This window comes from Brassica napus, chromosome A3, assembly GCF_020379485.1.
Source record: "Brassica napus cultivar Da-Ae chromosome A3, Da-Ae, whole genome shotgun sequence".
Taxonomy (NCBI): Eukaryota; Viridiplantae; Streptophyta; class Magnoliopsida; order Brassicales; family Brassicaceae; genus Brassica; species Brassica napus.
In genome coordinates, this window is record NC_063436.1 from 23849391 (window position 1) to 23876115 (window position 26725).

At 31.4% G+C, this 26725-nt stretch overlaps 2 protein-coding genes and 1 pseudogene across 2 annotated transcripts; 1 reads left to right on the forward strand and 2 right to left on the reverse strand.

Annotated features, from left to right (window-relative positions):
- Positions 1 to 15439: 15439 nt before the first annotated feature.
- On the reverse strand, positions 15440 to 16379 carry LOC106411465 (60S ribosomal protein L32-1). Its single transcript, XM_048776843.1, has 2 exons — positions 16223 to 16379; positions 15440 to 15928 (listed from the first exon to the last, which is right to left on the reverse strand). The coding sequence occupies exons 1-2, from the start codon at positions 16310 to 16312 to the stop codon at positions 15617 to 15619; spliced, it is 402 nt and encodes a 133-aa protein (XP_048632800.1). The 5' UTR covers positions 16313 to 16379; the 3' UTR covers positions 15440 to 15616.
- Positions 16380 to 19299: 2920 nt separating this feature from the next.
- Positions 19300 to 19391, reverse strand: LOC125607827 (annotated as a pseudogene).
- A 3970-nt stretch (positions 19392 to 23361) lies between these two features.
- On the forward strand, positions 23362 to 25295 carry LOC106440192 (two-pore potassium channel 3-like). The gene is made up of 2 exons (XM_013881794.3): positions 23362 to 24740; positions 24912 to 25295. The coding sequence occupies exons 1-2, from the start codon at positions 23569 to 23571 to the stop codon at positions 25063 to 25065; spliced, it is 1326 nt and encodes a 441-aa protein (XP_013737248.1). The 5' UTR covers positions 23362 to 23568; the 3' UTR covers positions 25066 to 25295.
- The last annotated feature ends 1430 nt before the right edge of the window (positions 25296 to 26725 follow it).

Genomic DNA, 26725 nt, shown 5'->3' on the forward strand with positions numbered 1-26725 from the left:
TTTAGTAGAAGAAAAGTATAAAAGTAAAAGGATCTTTTACCTTTATAATAAGTCTAATTTCCTCTAACAAAGAGAAAAGTTGTAAGTCTCCTTAGAATATCATTATATTCCAAATTAGCACAATTTTATTACAAAATAGGCATTTGCTAGATATTCTACCAAAAATTGATATGACTCTATGGGAGTGATTCATTGAGCTTTAAAAATTATATTTACCTTTAATTATTATCTACAACTTTTAAAAAATTATTCATGATTTTTATTTTTTTTATTAAATTTTTAACTAAAAATAAAAAGTAGATATAACAGCCTTATACACTAAGTTTTATTTTTCAAGCTGTAGAAAATTATTTCAATAAATAAAAATTAAGATGTTATAATATGTGATTAAAAATTATAAAATGTTTAGATTAAAAACATTAAAGTAAAAGCGATCAATTCTAAAAATACTGACAAAATCTGAAAACCCAGAAAAAATCAATCTGAGACAAATATAAAAGAAGAAATCTAAAACTAAAATGAAAAAACAAATACATACAAAGCAAAAATAGTTTCATCGTACAACCAAAACATTTTTTTACGATTATAAATTAATCCGATCAAAGATTTCATATAAAATCCAATCACCTAGTGATTGATATAAGTTGGGTACTTGCTATTTAAAAATAATAATAATAATTGATGTATTTTGTACGAATAATCAGATTTTGGATTTGTACTTACTTGTTAAAAACGAATACCGGTTATTTCAAATATTTTTTTAAATGAATTATTTGCTCTTCTCCTTTATTTGATACTAGAGTTGGTGTGCGGGTATATTTTTATTTTATAAATATTTAATTTTGATATTATTATATAAATTTAAATATATAATTGATATCTTAGTGTTATGTATTTTATAACTCTTTAATTTTATTGTTTAGGTTTCTTATTACTTTATTAATATACGGGTTTGTTTTATACATTTTATCTTTTTTATTACGTTTTCGAGTTTTCATAATTTGAAATAATCAAATAAAAAATATTCTTCAACATATGATTTTTGAAAATATATAGCTGTAGAAATAAATTTTTAACATATGTTAATAACTTCATTTGTATAAAAAAATCTGACATGATTAACAAATTTGAACTCGTTTTAGTGGTAGATGATAATTTATTTAAATGAAATCATTATATTACTTAATTACAAAATTAATTAATGCAATATTTAATAAAAATTATTTAAAAATTTAGTAGGATTTTATTAGATTTTTTTCAACAGATTTTGTTATAACTAAAGATAAAATTCAAATCTATAGTTAAAATTAATTTATTATTAATATTCCTATTAATTATTATGTTATGTGATTAATGAAATGGTCTAGTAAACTTCTAAATAGTAGATAAAAATGGTACTTCTCTTTTAATACAGAAAATTTTTAAATGCTTATAAGTTATTTGCAAGTATTTAAGAATCTCTACTAATAAAAGGGACCTTTTGAGGCTCCATAGAGCGTCCACATCAGCAAAAACAATTTCTCTCGAAAGATGACACGTGGCATAAAATATAGTTTTACATTTTAATATTACAAATTTTTGAAAATTATAAATAATATGTAAACATACAACACAAAAAAATAGAAAAACTACATTAAACATATGTAAGATTACCATTTTTCACTTAAAAAAAAAGACGGCTTATCTCCATAATGTAACATTACCGTTTTATACAAAAAAAAACAAAAAACATTATATATAATTTCAAAAATAATAAATATATGTAAACATACAACATAAAAAATAGAAATACTACATTAAACATATGTAAGATTACCATTTTACATTTTTATTTAAAAATAATAATATGTAAACATACAACACTCTACTAATAAAATGGACCTTTTGAGGCTCCATAGAGCGTCCACATCAGCAAAAAAAACTTCTCTCGAAAGATGACACGTGGCATAAAATATAGTTTTACATTTTAATATTACAAATTTTTGAAAATTATAAATAATATGTAAACATACAACACAAAAAATAGAAAAACGACATTAAACATATGTCTCTACTAATAAAAGGGACCTTTTGAGGCTCCATAGAGCGTCCACATCAGCAAAAACAATTTCTCTCGAAAGATGACACGTGGCATAAAATATAGTTTTACATTTTAATATTACAAATTTTTGAAAATTATAAATAATATGTAAACATACAACACAAAAAAATAGAAAAACTACATTAAACATATGTAAGATTACCATTTTTCACTTAAAAAAAAAGACGGCTTATCTCCATAATGTAACATTACCGTTTTATACAAAAAAAAACAAAAAACATTATATATAATTTCAAAAATAATAAATATATGTAAACATACAACATAAAAAATAGAAATACTACATTAAACATATGTAAGATTACCATTTTACATTTTTATTTAAAAATAATAATATGTAAACATACAACACTCTACTAATAAAATGGACCTTTTGAGGCTCCATAGAGCGTCCACATCAGCAAAAAAAACTTCTCTCGAAAGATGACACGTGGCATAAAATATAGTTTTACATTTTAATATTACAAATTTTTGAAAATTATAAATAATATGTAAACATACAACACAAAAAATAGAAAAACGACATTAAACATATGTAAGATTACCATTTTTCACTTAAAAAAAAAGACGGCTTATCTCCATAATGTAACATTACCGTTTTATACAAAAAAAAACAAAAAACATTATATATAATTTCAAAAATAATAAATATATGTAAACATACAACATAAAAAATAGAAATACTACATTAAACATATGTAAGATTACCATTTTACATTTTTATTTAAAAATAATAATATGTAAACATACAACACTCTACTAATAAAAGGAACCTTTTGAGGCTCCATAGAGCGTCTACATCAGCAAAAAAAACTTCTCTCGAAAGATGACACGTGGCATAAAATATAGTTTTACATTTTAATATTACAAATTTTTGAAAATTATAAATAATATGTAAACATACAACACAAAAAATAGAAAAAATACATTAAACATATGTAAGATTACCATTTTTCACTTAAAGAAAAAGACGGCTTATCTCCATAATGTAACATTACCGTTTTATACAAAAAAAAACAAAAAACATTATATATAATTTCAAAAATAATAAATATATGTAAACATACAACATAAAAAATAGAAATACTACATTAAACATATGTAAGATTACCATTTTACATTTTTATTTAAAAATAATAATATGTAAACATACAATATAAAAAATGGAAAAACTACATTGATTAAACATATGTAAGATTACCATTTTTCACTAAAAAAAGACGGCTTATCTCCATAATGTAATATTACTATTTTGTAAAAAAAACATTATATATAATTTCGAAAATAATAAATAATATGTAAACATACAACATAAAAAATGGAAATACTACATTAAACATATGTAAGATTACCATTTTACATTTAAAAATAACAATAATATGTAAACACACAACATAAAAAAATAGAAAAACTACATTAAACATATGTAAGATTACAATTTTCACTAAAAAAACGGCTTATCTCCATAATGTAACATTACCATTATATAAAAAAAGAAAAAAAACATAAATATAACTATTTGACTATTTGTCCAAGTTTTTCTATTAAACATTGCCGCTTTACACTAAAAATGGAAAAATACATTAAGATTTAAACATCTATCTTAAAATATAAAATATATAAATTAACTAAATATAAAGTATAAGAAAGAGAAATACTCAATATATAGAAAAATAAATAATAAGTAAATATTATAAATATACAAATTATATATACAATAATAAGTAAATGCACAATTTATAAAAAATGGAAAGAGTATATTAAATATTAAACATCTATCTTAAAATGTAAAATATAGATATTAAGTAAATAGAAAGTATAAGAAAAAGAAATACACAACTTAAAAACAATGGAAAAAGTATATTAAGATTTAAGCATCCATCTTAAAATGTAAAATATAGATATTAAGCAAATAGAAAGTATAAGAAAAGGAAATACACAATTTAAAAAATGGACAAAGTACATTAGTATTTAAACATCTATCTTAAAATGTAAATCTATCTTAAAATATAAAATTATTAGTAAATAGAAAGTATAAGAAATAGAAATACACAATATAAAAAAATAAGTAAATATATAATATAAGTAAATACCCAATTTAAAAAATGGAAAATTACATTAAGTTTTAAAAATATATCTTAAAATTTAAAATATAGATATTACGTAAATAGAAAGTATAACAAATGAAAATATACAATTTAAAAAAAATGAAAAACGTACATTAAGATTTAAACATCTATATTAAAATGTAAAATAGAGATATTAAGTAAATAAAAAGTACAAGAAATATAAATACATATACAGGAAAATAAATAATAAGTAAATAATAAGTAAATAATGTAAATATATAATATATGAATTATATATATAATAATAAGTAAACACACAACAAAATTTTAAAAATGGAAAAAGTTCATTAAGCATTAATCATCTATCTTAAAATGTAAAATATATAATATAAGGAAATACACAATTTAAAAAAATGGAAAAATTACATTAAAATTTAAATATCTATTTTAAAATATAAAATATAGATATTACGTAAAAAAAATAAGAAATGGAAATAAACATTTTAAAAAATGGAAAAAGTATATTAAGATTTAAACATCTATCTTAAAATGTACATCTATCTTAAAATGGTAATAAATTATATAAAAATGGAAATACCACATTAAAAAAAAGTATAGTTTTACATCAAGAAAGTCCCTATAAAACTCATTATACCATCAACATCAACCTCACACTATCAAGGAAAGCTTCAAAGCACTCGAGCAAAAAAATAGTTCCACTATTAACTCTTGCCGTCCCAAAAAATTTTAATGACCTTGAAGGAGATTTTTTATAAGAACGAACTTTTTATTAGGTGGATTCATTGTTGGGAACTCCGCAACTTCCAAAGGGCAAACTTATTCATGGAAATTGAATTGTTTTTCATAGACTCAAAGGTATTCTTACAAATTTAAATTAATCTAATCCATAATTTTATTGTTAATATTCATACTAACTCTTTCATGATCAAACCATTACAGTTAATATCCATTCAAGTGTTTATCCCGGAACACTTCCTTCCTCGCCGAATCAGGTATTAGTTCATGTTGGTTTAGTATTGTTTTTGGTTTATTAACCGGTTTAGGATGGTCCTATTGTAAATATAATTTAAGTTGATTTAGCATATATTATGCTTAAAATAACTTAAATTAAATAATAGTAATTATGCTTAAAATATAATTGTAGAGGGTTTTCAAATATAGTTTACAGAACATTATAGGTGATGAATTTAATTTATTAAATTCATTTATTACTTCAAACTAAGTTTTTTTTTTTTAAACATACTGAGTTATAAATATCAATGATGGATTGATGAGTATAACATGAAGACAAAAATATAATTATTTGATTTTCAAGATAAGAAATTCAGCTTTTATTCAGTTACTCAATATATAACATCTTAAATTATTTTTTAAAACATACACATAATTTATATATATAGATTAATCTTCCAAACTTAAACTATTATATTATATATGAATAATGTTTTTAAATAAAAATAATTTCTGATTTAAAAAAAATAAAAACAACAAATGGTTATTTTCAAATAATGGATGTAATTTACATTATACTATCATTTAACAAGTATTAGATACGTTTTGATATATCATTATTTTCTATTTCCAGAAAACAATAAATTGTTAAACATCAATATCATCTAGGTTAAGTATACGAACAAAACAAATTCAAACATCACAAAAAATATTTACATAAACATTATAATACAATAATTTAATCAAAAAATACAATTCAAAAAGAGAATATTCAAAAGAATAGTTATATACTTAATATTTGAAAATCAAAGATATTTTTACTAAAATTGTACTTACCTGGCCAAGGAGATCGACCATCTTTTTACGGATCGATCGATTGTTGAGCATGTGATCGATCCAAAAATACTCTGCAGTTTAATTAAATATCTAAAACATTTATTCCAACACTCAACAGATAGTTTTGCTAAATATGATAATTAGATAGCCAACAAAATTACAAAAATATTTAAATTGTAAAAATATGTTAATTGAACGTGTTAAAATTTAAAATAAATTTTAATTATGACATGCATCTTAAGATTTATAAAAAATATATATCATAACCTAAATATAAATAATTTAACAACTTAAATTAGAAAAAAATAAAAATCCCGGGCGTAGCCCGGGTTAATCCCTAGTTAGTTGCTAAATAATACTGTATTAGAAAGAAACGTAGAATTTGTTTTGTTTACTCTATTAAAAACACGTAAATTACTCCAAACAAAATATTTATGCATATAATATAAAGGAAGAATGACAAAACATTAATTTCTCAGCATAAAAGCATTGTTTACTTCTCACAATATAAAACAAAATTCTTCGGATAAGTAACGGATAATCAAACCTAATAGTTACTTGTTTTTCATATTTGTTACTTCATAACGCTTGCTTGCTCTACTAAATGCATTCTCCCGAGTCGGCTTTTTCTTGGAACAGTCTCCCAAGTCGGCTAATACAAAACTATTTTAAAGCCTTGCTACTTCTTAAAACCAAGCACAGACGTATTTTTTTGTAACTGAGCACAGACGTATTTATCGTTTGTTTATATACATTTCAGATTACGCGAATACAAAAAAAGTACATTTGGACCTTAAAATTCAGATTACGCGAACTTGCGAAGGCTGGTTCGTGTTTATTATATTGTTATTATTTTCTCCCTTCTAGCAGATGTCCAAGAAAGGATTATTTAAAGAGAACAAATAACATCTATTGTTGTAACTAGGCATATACAACAACCAATCAAGCGTAGTTTTTTTTTTCTGTAACGGCAATCGAAAAACATTAGTTTGGCCATATCCAACTCTGATAGTTACTTTTTTTTGAAAAGGGAGAGTAGAGTTCATCGTCAAAATTCTACTTCTTTTTTTTCTTTTTTCTTTTTTTGAAAAAGGACATCAAAATTCGATTTCTTTCTTTTTACAATTTTTTTAATAATGTTTTACCATTATACGAATTCGAATTCGGGTACAACAACTAAGTTAACACAAACACTAAACTACAACTATTGCTAAAACATTTATCAATGCTATAATTTTTGGGAAATAACCATTATTATATAGAGAACTTTCAGTACTGCATGGTCCTTTTCTTTTTTCCTTTTTTTTTTTGTAAAAGGTCCTTTTCTTTTTTACTCATTTGAATGATAAATTGCCTTTGCTAGTTTGTTCCACCATCACCATACCTGTTTTTTTTACTGAAAATAATTTGTTAATTATTCGAGCTCTGTCGTATTTATATGATTTATCCATATTTACATACGATAGGAACTAGATTATACCATCAAAGTTCTACATGATTGAAAAGTCCATTTGTGGCATTTTTCCTTTTTAATTAAGGAGTTCATCCTAACTGGCTAACTGCTGCAATCTCAAATTTATCTGTTTGCTTTTCCGGTCCGGCAGCTAATGTCGGCCATGATGAGGCAGGACTAGTCCTGAATCATGCTACGTGAAACATTTACAACAGGTCTTCAAATTTTTTTTTGAAGAAAACTATATGGACATAAGCCTTTAAAAAGTATTAGACTCCTAAATTTATTAAAACAAAACTTTTTACATAAACATTACCACATGTCTCTAAAATCTTAAGGCCGATCCTTTGATGAGATTGTTAGTTTCTTTGTTCTTGTATAGTTTGGTTTATATATCTCCACTCTAGTAAATGGACCGGAGTACATTGAATAATCTTTCTTGAAGAAAATATCTCACATGAAAACATTGATACTCCATACGCACGTAACTATTCGACTTTGGCTGGTAAGGTAATTAATATAAGATACATGACTAACTGATTAGGCTTGGACGTTTTTAACCCAACCTGAAATACCTACCTAAACAGAAACCGAAAAAACCGAAACCGGATCCGAACTGTTATACAAAAATATCCGAACGGGACTTATGAACTTAGTATTTTTGGGTTTGGTTATAATCCGAACCGAACCGAAATCTAAATAGGTTCCAAAGATAGCCAAAATTAGTAAAATATGTTAATGTGTTTATATATGTTAAGGTGATCTAGATATTTTAAAGTAATCAAAATATTTTTGTAATTTGTGTGTTTTTAATATTTTTTAGTTAATTTAGAAAATTTAATTAATTTTTAATTGGATTTGTGAATAATTTTATATTTTTGATTTTTTTTGGTTAATTTTTGATGTTTTAAAAAATATATTTTTAGACAATTTCAAACACTGGTTACAATCCGATCTGAATCAAATTCTGAAGGAACTGAACCCAACCCAATCCGATAATTAATAAAATCTGAATGGAACTTATGAGCATAACACCGAAAAATCAAAAATCTGAATTAACCGAACCGAAACCGACGGTCTCCGAACGCCCATGTCTATAACCGATCATCGACAAAAAGGAAAACTAAAAAAAGAAATGGTCTACCTTGTATTGAACGAGCTTGTACATAAAGGACCAATCGAGGTAAGTTGTAACAGATGATTTAATTGAGCCAAAAGTAGAAAGGAAACAAAAACAATTAATATGATAAGCCTCTAAGTTTTAAAACCAAGGGGAGAAATACTTAATAGCACGCAGTTATTGTCAACAGCCCACAGTTTGGCCTGATTTTCAAAATGGTGGTTTTTTTTTGTAACTTTTTGGTTGTTTGGTAAAACTGGTTTTTGTAGCTTAGATCACAATCTCTCAGCAAATTGGAAAAATGAAGCTTAACCCATAAATCTAGTAAGCCATTTCGTTCACTATTTGTATAGAAAAAGAGAGAGGGAGAGAGTTAAATTTAGTTCGGATCATAAGTTGATTCAATTTGGTTGGTTTGTACGTATTGAACACACCTACTATAAAAAGTTATGTAGAAGAAGACGTGATCATTTTGAAATTTGAGAAGCAGACACTGATACATATATATATATATATAGATAGATATATATATATATATATATATATATATTTATTTATGTACTGTTTATGTTTCATATGAAACATGAAACAGACATCTTAACATTTGTCAATTGTTTTTTTTTCTTTTTGGTCAATACATTTCTCAATTGTTATGTTTGTATATATAAATACGTAATTGAATGAAGTTCTGACTTTTTAGGTGTCCCAATGCTCTCTGTTGAGTGACTTGAGTCCATAGTCTCCTCTCTTTTAGTCCATGGGGAAGAAACAAAATTGAAATCGCTTGCGTTACTTTATAGAAAAAAAAAAACTCTTGCGCTATAAAGATTGAAATAATTGCTCCTAATTTCTTAGTTTACTATGATTAAAGTTTTAAAAGTAGGTAGTAGTTCTTGTTGAAATGAATCATTCAATTCTATTAGTCCAAAAATTATAAACTTCAGATCGTGAAAACGCTTTTCTATTCCACGTGTCTTGTCCTTTTTTTTTCATCTTTGGCACAATGGCTACTATTTCCTCTTACTTCTAAATGGTCTTAGAGGCTAGTGCAGGGTTTAATTTTTTTTTTTTCATCTGTGACACAATAGTTCCTCTTATTTCACATGTCTTGTAAATTAAAAGCGTTTTTAAGATAATTAACGTGTTTCATTATTATTATAAAAGTGCTTTGGACGAAAAAAATTATTAAAACTCCTCCCTCTTTGTTAGACTTGATCTATTTTCAAAAGATAGGTGAAAAAAACTACTTATTGTTTGACCAATGTAAATTTGGTCTATATCAGTGTTCTAAAAATCGATCTAGCCGGCGCCTATACGTCCGTCTAATCGACAAATCGGATATGAGCGAAACGATTTTTTCAGACGTTGACATAGACGGCCGCCTAAACAATAATCTTCTATAAAGCACCTAACCATCGCCTACAATTTTTAGAACATTGAGCTATATATAGTTCTCGTTTATAATTTGTTCTTACAGATACTTAAATAAGTTTTAATGCAGTTATTTCTAATTAAAATTACTAAATAACAAAGATATATAAAATGTGGTTAAAACACAAATATAATTCTGAGCTATTTGAGGCTCAAATGTTTTGAGAGGAGGCATAAGTCTTATATCGATTTATCTAAGTTTAATTTATTGAGCAAATTGAATACTGTGGTTTAAGACGGACAAACCTTTGATCAATCCTTCCATATCTTTTCTCTCTCAAAGACTGATCAATACTCTAAACAAAGACGATAGTTCAGCAAATATGATGGAATTGAAGGATTAAATGATGCTACAAAATAAGATTCATAATCTCAGCTATTCTAAATTATTTGCATATTGTTACAACAAAAACTACTTGATGCCAGATATAGTGGTTAAGAGATTCATCTTCATGTTTTAAAATTAGAACTTTCAATGTGATTTCAGTTATGGTTGACCACTAAATATCTTAAAAAGACAAAATATGTAAAGCTCCACACATTCCATATATTAGTTGGATGCATGAGGTTTAGAATGCTAAGCCAAAAACTTTCTTTGCATAGGAATGAAAAGCCAATTAAAATGTGTGTCAATTACCAAGTTTTTTTTTGTTGAAACGGGAGAGAATTGAACTAGTAGTAGTAACTGAATGGAAAATTAAAAAAAAAAAAAAAAAAGCTCGAGATGAAAAGAAACTTTTTCAAAAAAAAAAAACTGAATGGAAAATTAATTTTGTTTTTATAGACTCATCGCGTAGACGAAAGTGATAGTTGGACGCTGCAGGCTATTTTGGTTTTTACTTTATATTGGTCCTTTATTCCACCCATTACTCTTCAATAGTTATTTATCATCATCATCATAAGTTTCAAAAAATAGTTATTCATCATAATAATTTGTCTCTGTTTGTTTGTCGTCAAGGAGCTTCTGATTTCACAGTCCGTAGTATTTTTAAGGTCGGAAAATAGATTTATGTTTCGGTCTGACTCGTTTTGTTCAAATCTCATTTGTTGTTTGATTGTGTAGTTAGAGATACAACGATTCACATAAGCATCTACGACATATATATCAAAGTCTGTAAATTGTTTTTATCTTTGAATTGATATGACAATGTAATAAAAAAAATATTTGTTTTATCAGTGCGTGATGCACATTTTTGTATAATAGGAGTCATGAGAAGGTGCACAATAAAAAAAGAGGAGTCATGAGACAAAATGTGACCCATCATGACAACCATAGATATGTGCCAAAACAGTAATATCCATTTACGTTCATCATCGACTGACATATGAACCCTTTTTCCCTACAATAATGTCAATGAACTATTACTGATATTTTTTCCCTATGAATAATAATGCTTTTAATTCAATATAAATCATCTCGATGTTTCCATTAATAATTTATCTTTTTTTTTTTTCCGTCAAAGTTGGTACGATTTATATATATGATTGGCATAAAACCAATAGAGTTTAATACACCTTACATAAACCTTTTCCTTGTTACCTCAGCAACCACCAAAAAACAGAGCACGGTTAATAACGCCAAAAAACAGAGCATCAAAGCAAGTACAGCAACCCCTGCAACTAATTACTCCAAACCACATCTCCAACTTAGCTTCCCTTCTTGCCAAAAGACAGCTCTTTAGAGGGCCCTGCTTTCATTAACAAAGAACTCAAACAGCCATGAAGGATGACCTGTAGCCACATATGAATTTACCAAGCCATACTTTATGACACTTTGAGCAATGAAAAAAGCCCCTCTATTTGCTTCTCTTGTAACAACCCTAAGCTTCCACTCCGGAATCCCAGCTAGTTCATTTCCCATTAGCGAAGCCTGAAATAGAAAGGATGGCCACGCCTGTGGACGTTCTACAGCTCCAAATAATTCTCCACACTCCCCAGCAAAGATTATTTTGTCCTGTCTTTGACTTCTCATACTCTCCAAAGCCCATAAAACCACCACTACCTTAGCCTCTTCTCTGCTCTTGATGCTAGAGAAAGCTCTTCTGCTGTGACAGAGGACCACTCCCCTTTCGTTCCTTAGCACCCAGGCCCCCCCAGCTAAGCCTTTGCTTTTAGAAAACTCCACTCCAATATTGCACATAACCCAATCATGGTCCGGAGGAACCCATTTCCGGGGAGCTATGAAGTCATTAACCTTCTCAGCTTGAGACCATTCTTCTTCCACCATCTGAGCCATGAACCATTCTTTTGCCTCTTGTACCGCCTTTTGTACTAGCTCCATCGCAGACACACATCTTCCTTCAAACAGCATCTCATTCCTTCTTTTCCATAGATTCCAAAGGATCCAAGGCCACACTCTCCTATCTTCCTCTGTCAAATAGGTGATTTCCTTAAGGTTGAGCAAATAATGCATATTTGTAAACACTGATCCCTCATCGAACCCATCCTTTCGGTGAGGAATCGAGGATTCCGCCCAAACACGTCGAGCGAAACAGCATTCAAAAAGGAGATGGTTGATCGAGTCAGACTCGTCCCCACAGGTTTGGCATCTGTTATCTACTTTCATACCTCGGGCATTTAACAGGTCTGCAGTGGGAAGTGCAGAGGATAAAGATTTCCACAAGAACACTCTGATTTTAGGGAGAGTTTTAACCTTCCAGACTACCTCTTTGAGTCCATTAACCGAGGGCTCCATGAATGCCTCCGGTAGATTCCTTTTCGCTTTAGTAGTAGAGGCAAGCCAGTACGCCGATTTAACCGTGATCTGGCCACTTTTGTTAAACTTCCACGTGTAGTAATCTGCTCTCTCTACTACCGGTTGGTTACGCATGATAATCTCCACATCACCGGCAACAAACACTTCGTGAAGTCTGTTCAAGTTCCATCTCTTTGTCTGCATATCAATAAGTGAGTTCGCCCTCAAGTTTACATCAAAACTTTGATTCTTAATCCATGGCGCCCTTAAACCCTCCTCAGGATCCTCCACCCACTTATCTAGCCAAACTCTAGTATCCAGGCCATCACCTACTCTATGTCTCAGACCCTTTTTTAGCAGCTCTCTTCCAAAAACTAAGCTTCTCCAAGCAAAGGAAGGTCTATCTCCCACCACTGCTTCTAAGAACTCCCCCTCATTAAAGTATCTACTCTTAAGAAACTTTGCCACGAGAGAAAGAGGTTGAGTGAGAATTTTCCACGCTTGTTTAGCCAAGAGGGCTTGATTGAAACTCTCAAGATCTCTAAATCCCATGCCCCCATTACTCTTTGGCAAACACATTTTCTCCCATGATACCCAATGTATTTTCTTCCTGTGTACATCAGTTCCCCACCAGAAGTCAGCCATGATAGTAGACAGGTTCAAAAGAAGAGTCTTGGGTAAGCGAAAGCAAGACATCGGGAAGACGGGTATTCCTCCAGCAGTTGACTTCAACAACACTTCTTTCCCTCCCTGGGAAAGGTGGATCAGATACCATCCATCTAATCTTCCTTGTGTTCTTTCTTTTATGTATGATAGAAGCTCAACTTTCGATCCTGAAAAACATTCTAGCTGCTTCATGGAGCCATGTTTCATTACTAAACCGATGTATCCAAAAGTGAATAGATCCCAACAGCTGCTAGCTTTCTCCTTCAAAAAATATGAGTAAATCTTTTGGTTTAACTTCTCTGTAAACAAGTACTAAGTTAGAAGCAAAAGGCACGTACAATGTTTCTTTGATCATCAGCTTCCTCAATGAGTGGATCTTCCAAAGAGCTACAAGGAGATTAATGAAACTGGAGAAAGAAACTAAAGAAGTCATATAGAAAGCGTACATACCTGTTCTTAGGAGGTGTTTGCTTTATCCTAAGGACGTTGATAGAGATACCAAAAGCAATGTCCAACATGATCATACAAATCTCCAACGTCTGTTCATCAACAAGGGTCTGTGAACTCCTATGCCACCACCAACTACTTATATGGAAAATGTGAATCAAATGGTACCTGTGAAGTGAAGATCACATTGAGATGAAAGGCTTCCGTTAGGAATCTAAAGATCCACCAGAAACATAGGATCCGGCTAGTGAAAACACAGCAAGCACATGAAAACTTCGATGAGAGCATGACAGCAAGCTGCAGAGTAGAGTCTATGTTTAGATTGACCTGAACAGTGAAGAGTAAAGAGGAAGACAAAGAAAGGGTGGATGCTTGTTTGATAAGAGGCTTACCCACATTGCGAAACGAGACAGAGGGACAAAGCAAAGAGTGAAGTCTCTCCTAGGCGTTGTCCTTAGAAGCACCACAAGGTCCACGCAAGACAAACATGCTCCAAGTGCAGGTATTACATACAACACACTCTTCTCAATGTAGCTTTTCTAAAATAAGAAGAAGATCAGAATATAGAATGGATCAGCCAACAACAGAACAAAAAGCTAGGCTTTTGTTACTTACCCTTCTGTTACATGTACCACTCCTTCTCGTTACTGTGAGTATCAAAATCAGAAGAAGAGTAACTACATTTGCTCCCAACCCTAAAACTGTAAACATTCTAATTAAGGAACCAATACTCACTACTCATGAGACAAATCCCTATAAAACCAAACAAGCTTAGAGAAGGATATAAGTCGCCTAAACGTTCCAGGTTTGCGTCCATATATAGCAGCTGAGACCAAGACAAATATTTCATCATCATCAACAACAAAAACCCCACAGAGACAAATTTATTAGCTAACAAAAAAGACTCATACTTACAGTTGAGTTAGTGCGAGTAATAGTCATGGGTTCTCTAGGTCACAACACAAAGCCTTCCTGAATTCACCAAACTCCATTTTTTTTTCTCTTTTATATATTCGTAGAAAAATTCTTCTCTTTAATATCTTTTGTATGTAAAACAAGTGTGACATAAAGCTGCCATCTTTAGTGACCATTATACAAAAAAAGTTAAAGTGGTTTACAATATTCACTTTGGAATTGGTCTTGTTATGTATAAGATGATGTCTTTCAGATTAAGCATGCGTGGGAGGTATGGATGGATCACTTTTGAGATGATCACGTGGATGCCACTCATCTTTGCAGTTTACACCCCAAGTGTCTCTACCCACCTCTCACTTTTATAGGAAAGTTGTTCAAAACAATTTATTATCGATAATTTCTTGTTAAAAGAAATACTAGATCAAAATATATTTTTAGAAGTATTTTATATTATAGAACAAAAGTTTTAAATAAACATTTTGAGGAGCATCAAAATCTACTAGATGTAGTTGAAGAGATTGAGTGCTTCCACCAAGCTGTTCTTCCTAGTGTACTAAGTGATCATCCAGCCTCCTCTAATATTTCATTTTCAACGTGATTAAATGTTACAACTGGCTCAAAGGTGGAAGCTTTGTGTATGTTTATAATCAGAAACAATTGAATTCACATAACCAGTATACATATACTCTTGTCCATAAATTCACATAACACAAAATAACAGACCAAGAAAATCTTTTGAGAAACAGTGAATCTGAAATAGTTTAGGAACGGTCTTAACATAGTCTGTCTTTAAACCAAAACTCTTGTTTGTTTGACAGCAAACACAAAAGAAGCCAAAACAGTCTTATAACAAAAGGGAAATGCAACAAACAAGAAACAACTAAATATCTCAAGCAGCTTCTTGTGATCTTCACTCGTCTTCTTGGCTGCGGAGCCTAGCAAGCCTGTTGGTAACAACGATATCCAGCTGAGAAGCTCTCTCGACGATAGCCTTCCTCTTCTTGGTGGAGACGTTGTGTGCAATCTCTGCGCAGTAAGTCCTGTTGTGCATCATCAACAACTCGAGGTCACTCGTGTTGTGAACAACGAACTTCTTGAACCCATTGGGGAGGTAGTGACGGGTCTTCTTGTCAGATCCGTAACCGACATTGGGCATCAATGTCACACCTTTGAACTTCCTTCGGACCCTGGAGTCAATACCCTTTGGCCTCCTCCAGCTTTCCTGAGAAAGCGCAACAAGGTGTAAATGAGCAAGAACGAAACCACAATCAAGACGAAACATATCAAGACACAATGTCAAGCTCAAACGAGAGTACTTAGAATCAGATACTTGAGTGAATCAACCATATTGCATCGTAAAGATGCAAACTTTAAGACTCAGCTACAATCTTACAATCGTATAGATTAAGACTCAGCTAAAGATGCGAACTTTAAGACTGAGCTAAAAATGCAAACTTTTAAGATTCAGCTACAAGCAACCTAGAGATTGATCCTCTAAAACCCTAAAAGCGGTTACCTTGACGGTGATTCTGCGGTCGCTCTGGGGTCTGATGAACTTGGCGGACCTCTTCTTTACCACCTTCTTCGTAAGCAAAGGGACGGCCATTTTTGCTGCTTCGTAAGATCGATCTCAGCAGCAGCTGAAACCTATAATGCCTTTTAAAGGGTTTACTAGGGTTTCTGATAAATGGGCCTTTATTTGGTGGCCCAGTAAAAACTTTTCGGCCTTTTAGGAAATATGTAAAAGTTTAAATCCTATGGACGAGATAGGAAGTGGCTTACTATTCGCTTAGACAACAACAGATTAATATGATATACTTTTGAGTAATCTTCTGCAACTGCAAGTATGCCAGCAAGATGTTCCAAACTTCTATCTATCTCATTTGTAGTAAGCATAATGCTTATTGACATCAGTGAGTATGGCTCACATATCAGCAACTTACTATGAAGATTGAAAAAATAGTAACAGTAAGTAGACTATCTCTTAAGGTACAAGTTTAATGTTAGTCAGATTAGTCAACATTTAATGATTTTATGCAACAATAAAAACTGTATTCCATGAAATGGATAGTGTTGGTATTAGTCTTGAAACGTTAATCTCAGTATAACTTAAGCTTAGTCTTTTTTTTGGTTATTATATATATATTTTGTTACCAACATACTATTGTAAATGAGCTTCTAGATAAATATATTTGAAATTTTAACCAAAAAACCGATCCATATATTATTTGAATATAGCCATAATTCATAAAAACATATCTACTTTTTCTCTCAAACACAATCTTCGAAGCACATCTCAAATCTTCTTTCTCCGGCACTGGTGAAGCGTTTTCTCGTCGGTGCTGAGCACTATCACCGGCAACATCAAGCTCTTTCATCTTCATGGCTTTCTCTATTGTTTATTACTGTCTTACAACTTTTGTTCTAACGGAGGAGGAATACCCCGACGGACGCAACGAAGCCGATGACTCTTCGTCTCAGATCTACCGGCTGTCCTTTCTCTTCAGATGGTTTCTTCTCCAGCGACGAGTTGAGAGGATTCTCTCGCCACCGCTGTGTTCTGTTTTTTAGGGAGAGTTCCCGATGAACCTCGCTCTAGTAGCTTTCAGACGGTTCAAGAGATCGACTTTGTCCCATACTTTCATCCGCCTTTGGAGCATAGTTCTTATCTAACGAGGTCTTCCCTTCCGTCTCCGGTAAGGACTGAGCCTCGTAACATACTGTTTTTTGCTCTCTCCCAGCTTTCAGGCATCAGATCTCAAATCTCTACAAGACCAGACCTTAATTTCTTAGATGTTTCTTCACTATACTCGTCTCCTAAAGTGGTGCTCTCTGCCATTGCGTGGATCCTCCTCAACTGCTCTATTGTTTCTCTCTGACGTATCTCTAGTGACCTCTTTTATGGCACCGTCAAAGCCAAAATCCGACGCGTTTTGCTCCGAGCAGGTTAGGTGTAATTGGTTACCTTTCTCTTATGATTGGGTTTGGCCCATTAGAGCTACACAACCTGCCAGCCCAAATAGAAACAGCCCAAGCAGAAGCTTACCAAAGCCCAAACTCAAGAATGAAAAAGCGTTTCAGATTATTACAATCTTTGGTGATGGGTTTTCTTTATTGGAGATTTCCAGTGTGTTAACCTCGGTTCTCTTTCGGCCATTCTCCTCTGCTAAGGAAGGAGACACTGTTACCACCATACCTTTTTCCTATGGAAATAGGTATTTCCTCGGTCTTGGTGCCGAGTGTATGCTTCAGTTTCTTCATCGGTTTGCCATCTTGCGTAGCGGTCTCCACGGGACCTGAAGATGCGATTGAGATTACTTTGGCAGTTCTCGTAGATGAGATCTGGACATCAACGTCACATTGTGTGACTATTCTCCAGCAACTTTGTCGTGAAGACTTATCATAGTTAGCTTATTTATGTGTTGTATGTTATGCTTATGGACAAAGAGGATGAATAATTTCCTCTTTCTATTGTATGTTATGCTTATGATCTCGATTTGAATTATTTTTTCCTATAGTATTTAAATATTTTTTTAAACTTTTTTAAATATTTTTAGTTTAAATTTTAAAATACATTTTTATTTATGTCTTATTTGATATAATTTATTAATCTATTAGAATTAATTTGTTTTATTTTAAAAAAAATAAAAATTTTGAAAATAAAACGTTGTTAAATTAACAATAACTCAACGAATTGTTTCCATCATTGTTAACACGTTATTAATTTAACAACAAATTAACTTCAACTATTGTTGTTAATCCATTATTAATTTAACAACAAAACATCATCGACAACAAACAATGCAATTTTTAGGATTAAAATTCAAATTTTGTACGTCGAATTTATAATGAAAATTTTCTCATAAATTTTATGTTTAATTTACAACAAATATATTAACAAAGAAACAGGGGCTTTGAAAATTAACAATGAAATAACGACAAAAAGTTAATAACAATGGTTTAACGACGAAAAGTCATTCTTGTTCGTGGTAAATTGACTTTAACGGCTAATTAATGAAGAAAATGATCGTCGTTATACCTAAGTTTTTTTGTAGTGGTTGGCTAATATTTGAAGCATAAGTGTTGGTGTTATTGTGCTCTTAGTTTAAAAATTAGTGGAAAAAATAATTTACATCATGTAATAGGTATTAACGCAAACTAGTTCTGATCCTAGAGATTGATTATGGTCCAAAGCTTAAACTCTTCTTAAATTCGTTTTCTAAAAGTAAAAACTCTTGAATAATAAAATTATTTTGGACCTAACTTGATATTCAAATTAGGTATAATTTTACACTCTCCAAAATACAAAGATTTAAGTATAAAAATCATAAAGATAATATGATATTTTTGGATATAATTCTATTTGTATACATCCTAAACAAATTATAAGTTTGTGAGAAAGACACAAGAGGTAGAATATCACTGAAAATTAATACAAACATGCAATAGTAAAAGTTTGATAAGAAAAAAATCTGACTCGTAAGAAAAAAAAATTATCACTATCAATATAAATATCTTCGAAATCCTCCACTTCAGTCACACAAAAGATTCCATATCATAAAATAAACATACAAACACATTAAAAAAATGGAGAAAGCAACTTTGGTGTTCATCGGTCTTCTACTGTTCTCCACATGTAAGAAAATTAAATCTCATGTTTTGTTACATTCATCACTAACATATTAATCCTCAGTATTATATTCTATGATGATTAATAACATATTAATTCTCACAGATGCTCAGATCTTGGCACAAAAAGAGTTGTGCAAGAATGACTCTGATTGTAAGAAGATATGTGGAAATGACGTGCCAGTGTGTCAATACAATGTGAGGTGTGTATGCATTACCAATGAACCTCTTACCAATCAACAAGCTTGCATTGACCATTGCAAGTCAATAGGAGAAATAGCTTCCCTTTGGATTCCAGAGAATAACAAATGTTATTGTCGCAAGCCTCTTATGTCATAATAACAAAATTATGAAAAAACTATAAAATATGTCACAAATTTTATCATGTTATGTTTTTACTGATTTGTTTTTTTTTTACTAAAATTCATTGAATTATATTAAAATACAATGTCAAGTCATATATAATTAGTTAATTACATTTACATAACATCATTGATTCCACAAAATTAGTACATCTTTAAATGTATTGAAATATGATTTATGATATGGTCCGGACAAGAGTGGCTAACTCGCCGAGAAAACATATTCGTAATATTTTTGACACCTTCTTCGGATATGACTCTTTGCTTTTTAAATGGTTTCTTGATCATATTAGCAAAGGCCATTACATTTGGAATTAGTTCTGAAAGTACTTTATTTGACACTTAATAGTCTGTATTAGTATCTTTATAAGTAAGATGGATTTTTGCATAACCTTGATATAATACATAACCTTGAATGGGACCCACATTTTGTGAGGCCTATAGTTTTTTAAAAAAAATTAGAAATTTTTATTTTTGTATATTTAATTACAAATAAAATAAAAGTACATTTAATCAAAGTCATCAGAGTTTGCAGCCTCTGGTTTCTGTCATGCACTACTTCAGCAGCAACATCCATCTCAACAACAGCATCATCATTTTGGAGGAAATGGATATGTACATAGTACTGATCATTCACAAATTGCAATATCAATAGAGCATCTCCATCACCAACAACAAATCGACTAGAGATGCTTATAACCAACCTTTTTTTTGTTTAAAAAACTGTTTTTTTAACCACTTTACTCTTTTTAACTATTCAGTTTTGACATTATTAAACAAAACTTCACTTTAAAGATAGTATTGTCAAGACCGGTCTTATTCCAAATATCTTTGTCTCAGCTAAATCTTGGCTCTCCAATCTCCATGTTAACTGCAGGTTAATTGAGAATGAATTTAAGCATACAAGTCATAGTTTAAAAAAGCATGGAAATATAAAAATAAGATTACTAACATAAAAACAGAACATATCAGATTGACTAAATGATGATGCAGTAGTTTTATAATTAGATAAGTTGTGTCTTAATAACATGAGGCTTAGCTAGCGATAAAGACATCAGCTAATCATGTGTGTTGTTTATGTTTGGCACTAGTCTACACACGTTTAATTGGATAGCCTAATATATAGTTGTACTTATCTAATCCGGGAAATCACGTCATGTGAGATTTTTATTAGGCGACACATCTTGCCATTTCAACGTTTCTTAGCTCCTCAACCAAATGAAAATAAGTCTAGCTAGCCCTCCATTTTAAATTTATTCGGTCGAGGAGCGTTTAATAAATTTAAAAATTTTACAATTTGACCCCTCCATTTTAAATTCTGACTTCCTCGCCCAGTTTGAAGGCTATACAGATACAGTATACACAACAAACAAAGGGACACGTATGGTCTCATGTTAGAGAGATTAACGTATAGACATACTTTGGTCATGGATCCTTATATTTTAACATACTTTATGCTGGTAGTGTACTTTGGACTAGCTTTTGTTTTTTTCTTGACAAAATTGCTCTTTCTTGGAAAGAGAAGGCATAGACTAAAAAACATTATTCTCGTTAGCTTATCAACACTAGTTACGTTCTTTGTTTAGTCAATTAATATTTGACAGGTTTATGGAGTTCTGGGTTTCTAGCAGGACCGTTAGATTGTTTTATTTTTAGATTAATCTGATGGCTGGTGTTTGTAAAAGTTGAAGTTATGTGGACGGGGTTATAGGGTGTTGTGGTAAGGCGACACAGAGTGTTGGTGGTTACTGTGGTCAAGGTTGTTGTGGTTAGAGGCTGAGGAATTGTGACAAGGTTAGAGGATTTGTGGGGCACGGCTGAAGTTAAGTGGTCAAGGTTAAAAGTTATGTGGTTAGGAGGAGTAATGCGTGGTCAAGAAGAGGATATACAACAGATCATTACCCATTCCCAATTTCCCATCACAATGCTTTTCATAGCTTTCAGTAAAAGAAGATTCCTCATTGTTTTGCAATAATTAGGAATAATAGAACATTAATATTTCTGTTTTTATTTTGCTAACAAGATCATATCATCATATGTAATAGGTATGATCATTATATAAATGGGAAAACTACTTATAAATCTAAATTTTACACAAATAGCCAAAAAGTCTTAATTACTTCTTTTTCGATCAGACAGACTTACTTACTTCAATAAACATAAATCACCAAGTTATAAATATAATTATACAGCCTAAAAAAATAAAACTCTACTAAATCAAGTTCGTGCAGCTAATTGTTGTTTTTGATGTAGTTTTAAAAAACAACAAAACATGATTTGAAAATTTAACGGCTATAGATAAGAATAAGAGTTGTAAATTAGTTCGAGAGTATAACCAATCACCCTCTTATATTGACTTGATTAACGGAGTCTAATTAGTTTTGAAGTTGACTCTATCAACACAGCTGTTAAAAAAAGTCATTCCTACTATATTTATTCCATGATATAAATAATTTTAAAGGAGAAATCAATTTAAGGGTCAAATGTATTTGACAAAACATAAGAGAAAGAAAGAATTGGAGAATCTGAGTTAGGAAATAATAATTTGGTTTAGGTTTTAAAATAGATTTAGACAAAGATAAACTAAGGGATTTTCATTTGTATAAAAACGACATAGTTTACATAGTTCTCATTAAGAGCATTTTCAAAAAGACTCTCTATTTTAGAGTTTGCAAAATTCTAAATTTGAAATTTTAAGATGTTCTTTTCCAAAAGCAAAACTTCAAACTTAATTTCAAAATTATTTATATTTTACATTATGATTCTTATATTTCTTGTAATTAATATAAATCTATTAAAAATTTAAAAATAACTAGTACATACCTAAAAATATTAAGGTAATATTAACTAATAAAATATTACAATAAATATATAAAATTATAAATAGAAATACATAATTAAATATAAAACTACAAGCAAAATATAACATTTTCATAAAATATTTTTGTAATGCTCTGTCTTCTGTTACACAAATTTTTTTTTGGATAATGTTTTAGAGATTGTAGAGGTTCCAGAGAAAATTTACCAGACTATTAGTATTGTTGTAATATATAATAAATTTGTGTAATAATTATTTCATCATGTATCTTTTTTTAAAAATAATTAAATTTCTTTTGTAATATTCTAGTTGTCTAATTCTATTTTTAAAATATTATAAAACTTATTTTAAAATTTAATTTAATTTAATGTGTAAAATTTGAATTTATAAAAATAAACTTGAATTATTTATGATATATAAGAATTTTAAGAATTAAAACAATAAATGAGAAAATAATTAAAAATCATAAATGTGATGTGTAATTAATTATAAGGATTCAAATGCAAATAAAAAAATAAAAATTCAAATTTGAAGTTTTGAAGTATTTTTTTGGAGAGCAAAAAACTATATATTTGAAATTATAGAATTTATTTTGGAGATGTTCTAGATAATTTAACTACACAACTAATTTATGTTAGTCAATGTAAGTTAGAGATTTAGCTGAGTAAATTAAAATGGGTTAAGAAAAACAGAGTAAATTTAAATAACTTGATGATTTATTATGTTTATGAAGTAATTTAAGTTGTTTTTATCATTTGTAGTCCATGATTTCTAGGCAATTTTTACACATAATAACAAACATTTGATATATCTATATGAAAATGTAATAGCCACACAAAAAAAAAGAAAAAAAACAGAGAAAGCGCCATATCTGCTTCTTCTTCGATCCTTCCTGATAAACTCTCTTCCTTTTCTCTCGGTTTCTCCACTCTTTTCGTCCCACCACTAACCATTCCTTACCATCTAATCGCCGATAGTATAACACCAACCTCATTTTCCGACCAACTCGTTAGTTCAAACCCCCCACCGATTTTCCGACCAAAACAAAAAAAAATGGCAGAAGACAGAAACAGCGGTAATAACACCTTAGACCCACTACTCCAGTACATGACCATCCCTAGAATGAGAGAACCTCCTCCGATCCTCTTCCCCGTACCCGAAGAAGGCGAAGTCGCCATCCCCATGCCCATGACACCAAAGGAGTTCAAAGACCGTTTAATCTTCGGACCCTTCTCCCGCTCCCCCCGTGACTCCTCCTCTCAGTACTTCGACTCCCTCTCTCAGAAACACTCCCCCTCTTCTTCCTCCGCCACCGCCACCGCCGCCGCCGCCGCCGGAGAAGCATTCTCCGACGCCTCAACCGCCGACCCTCTCCTCCCGCCGCAGCCTGAGCCATGGTCTCACGGCCACGCGCTCCACCGCTCCAAAACCGCGCCCGCGATGGCCGTGATCAACGACCACCACCACCACCCGACGCCGCAGCAGAAGGACCTCGACTCGTCGCGCTCCGTCGTGAGACAAGCCTTCGCTCTCCTCGTCGTGTACCTCTCCTTGGGCGTGCTCATCTACTGGCTGAACCGCGATCACTACGTGGTGAATCAGACCCACCCCGTCGTCGATGGGTTGTACTTTTGCATCGTCACGATGTGCACGATCGGGTACGGAGACATAACTCCCAACAGTGTCGTCACCAAGCTGTTCTCGATCATGTTCGTCCTTGTCGGGTTTGGTTTTATAGATATTTTGCTTAGCGGGATGGTTTCTTACGTTCTTGACCTTCAAGAGAGTTACATGTTAGACTCCGCTAAGCGGAGAGACGAGCCTGATCATAAAACGAGGTCGTATATAATCGATGTGAAGAAAGGGAGGATGAGGATTAGGTTGAAAGTTGGTTTAGCGTTAGGTGTTGTGGTGTTGTGCATTGCTCTTGGTGTTGGGATCATGCATTTTATTGAAGGAATCGGTTGGTTGGATTCGTTTTATCTCTCGGTTATGTCGGTTACTACTGTTGGGTATGGAGACAGAGCGTTTAAGACTCTGCCCGGTAGGCTTTTCGCCGCGGTGTGGCTGCTTGTGTCTACGTTAGCCGTGGCTCGGGCGTTTTTGTATTTGGCTGAGGCGAGAGTTGATAAGAGGAATAGGGAACGGGCGAAGAAAGTGCTGTGTGAGGCGATGTCTGTCTCTCAGTTCTTTGCTGCTGATATCGATAACAATGGCTGTGTGAGGTATTTGATACTATTCATTTTATATGGTTTGGCACACTCTGTTAGGTTTTAAATGAATCTTTAATCGCATTTTATGGATACAAGACATGTTATACATATATATGCTTTGTTTGGTAGCTCTAATGTGATATATATTCTTGTTTTTTGTGTGTGTCTGTGTGTGTGTTTTAGTAAAGCGGAGTATGTGATTTACAAACTTAAGGAGATGGAGAAAATAACGGACAAAGACATAACTCCAATCTCTAAACAGTTTGATAAACTCGACCGATGCAGCAACGGAAAGATTACTCTTGGAGATCTCTTGGAGAGTAGCAGTGGCGATTGATCCTCTTGCAACTTTTTTTTTTTGCTTTTAGCTTAGTTTACAGTAGTAGTTAAATTACAAACCTAATCAACGATGCTGAATTATTAATGATAATTGATAAGTAGTCAGGTCTCTAGTTTACTTAAAAAGAGCTTGAACCGATCTTAATTATGTTGTTGGTCTTGCCTTGCGAGCCAGTCACTCATCCAATGTGTATAAATTTGAGTGCTTAATGGTCTTGGTTCGGTGCACATAACACTTCCACGCTTCTCTTTCATCCTCTGTTAGCTATTCGAAGATAGACTACAAACTCGTGACCGGCTGATCTGATGCGGAAAAGGCAAAACCGAAGACATAATTACAGTCTTTGGAGTATTTTAGAAAGAATATTGCGATACATGTAAACATTCCCAAGTTTCCCTAGTTACTAATGTTTATCAATAACTGCGTACTTGTATGGCCCTTATCTACGGAGCAAGTGTTGTCCCGGTTCTGATTCTAATGCCTAACTATTATCATGTTACCCATTCCAACTAGGTTTTTGTTTTTATTATAAAATAGTATTATACTACTGCAGTTTTGTCATGCGTTATTGCAGTGTCATGTTACGAGAACTACAATCAAATAGACAAGATAAACGTTCGTTTTGTGTTTATTGCCAAAGCGAATGGATCATTCCCTCTCGGCTTTTGGTATTGTATTGAACAAGATTGAGTTTTAATGAAAGTAAGTTTGTGTTAAAAAAACGTTCGTTTGAAAAAAACTGTAAAAAGACATGACAATATCCAGAACTCAAAAGATGTCCCTTATGACATGACAAATTTGCTAAATACATGAAAACATGACAACATCCCGAACACAAAAGGTGTCCTGATGACATGACAACAAATTTTGCTAGTTTCTTCCAGAGTTGTCGTGATAGGAATATGTTGTGAATAGCCAATAAGTTAAGACTTAGAGAAAGCAAGAAACTAGAGAGAAATTTGATTGAAACACATGCATTATGTTTTCTTTATTATAATGTGAATAATAAATTACAAACCATTAAGCCCTTATTTATAAGTTTCAAAACCTGATTTTCGATTTTGACCTATATTATGTTTTATAAACCGAATACGATATCTTTTCGCCTATTAGCCACATATCTTTTGGGTTTTTTTTTGTGTGTTTGTAGTAAGTATGTGATTTACAAACTGATCAACCATGCTGACGATGCTATTGATGATGATCAAGAGTCCAGTCCCTGGTTTACTTAAAACAGGTTTAGAACGATCTCATGTCTTTATTCTTGTCTTGCATAATGTGGATAAGCAGGATTCACTGATTCATATCCCTAATAGAGCATCTCCGTTTACCCGCTAAGTTGATGAGGAGGAATTCTGTGGGTTTTTTCTTACCGGTTTGATGTTATGCCAAATGGTTATTTCATCGGTTTGCTTTGGTAGGATGGTCAGATATGTTTCTCATCTAAACCAGAGGTTCAGAGATGTTAATGACCCCTGTTAGGAATTTAGGATCAAGAGTTATATGGTTCAATGCACTGTACATAGATTTGGATGCTTGATGGTCTGATCGGACTTTTTTTGTTCGGTAACACTTATAACTTTTTTCCGGAAGAGAAAATTCCTGAAATTTCGAATGATTTTCTTTCACCAAACAGGGTCAATCATATCAAACAAAA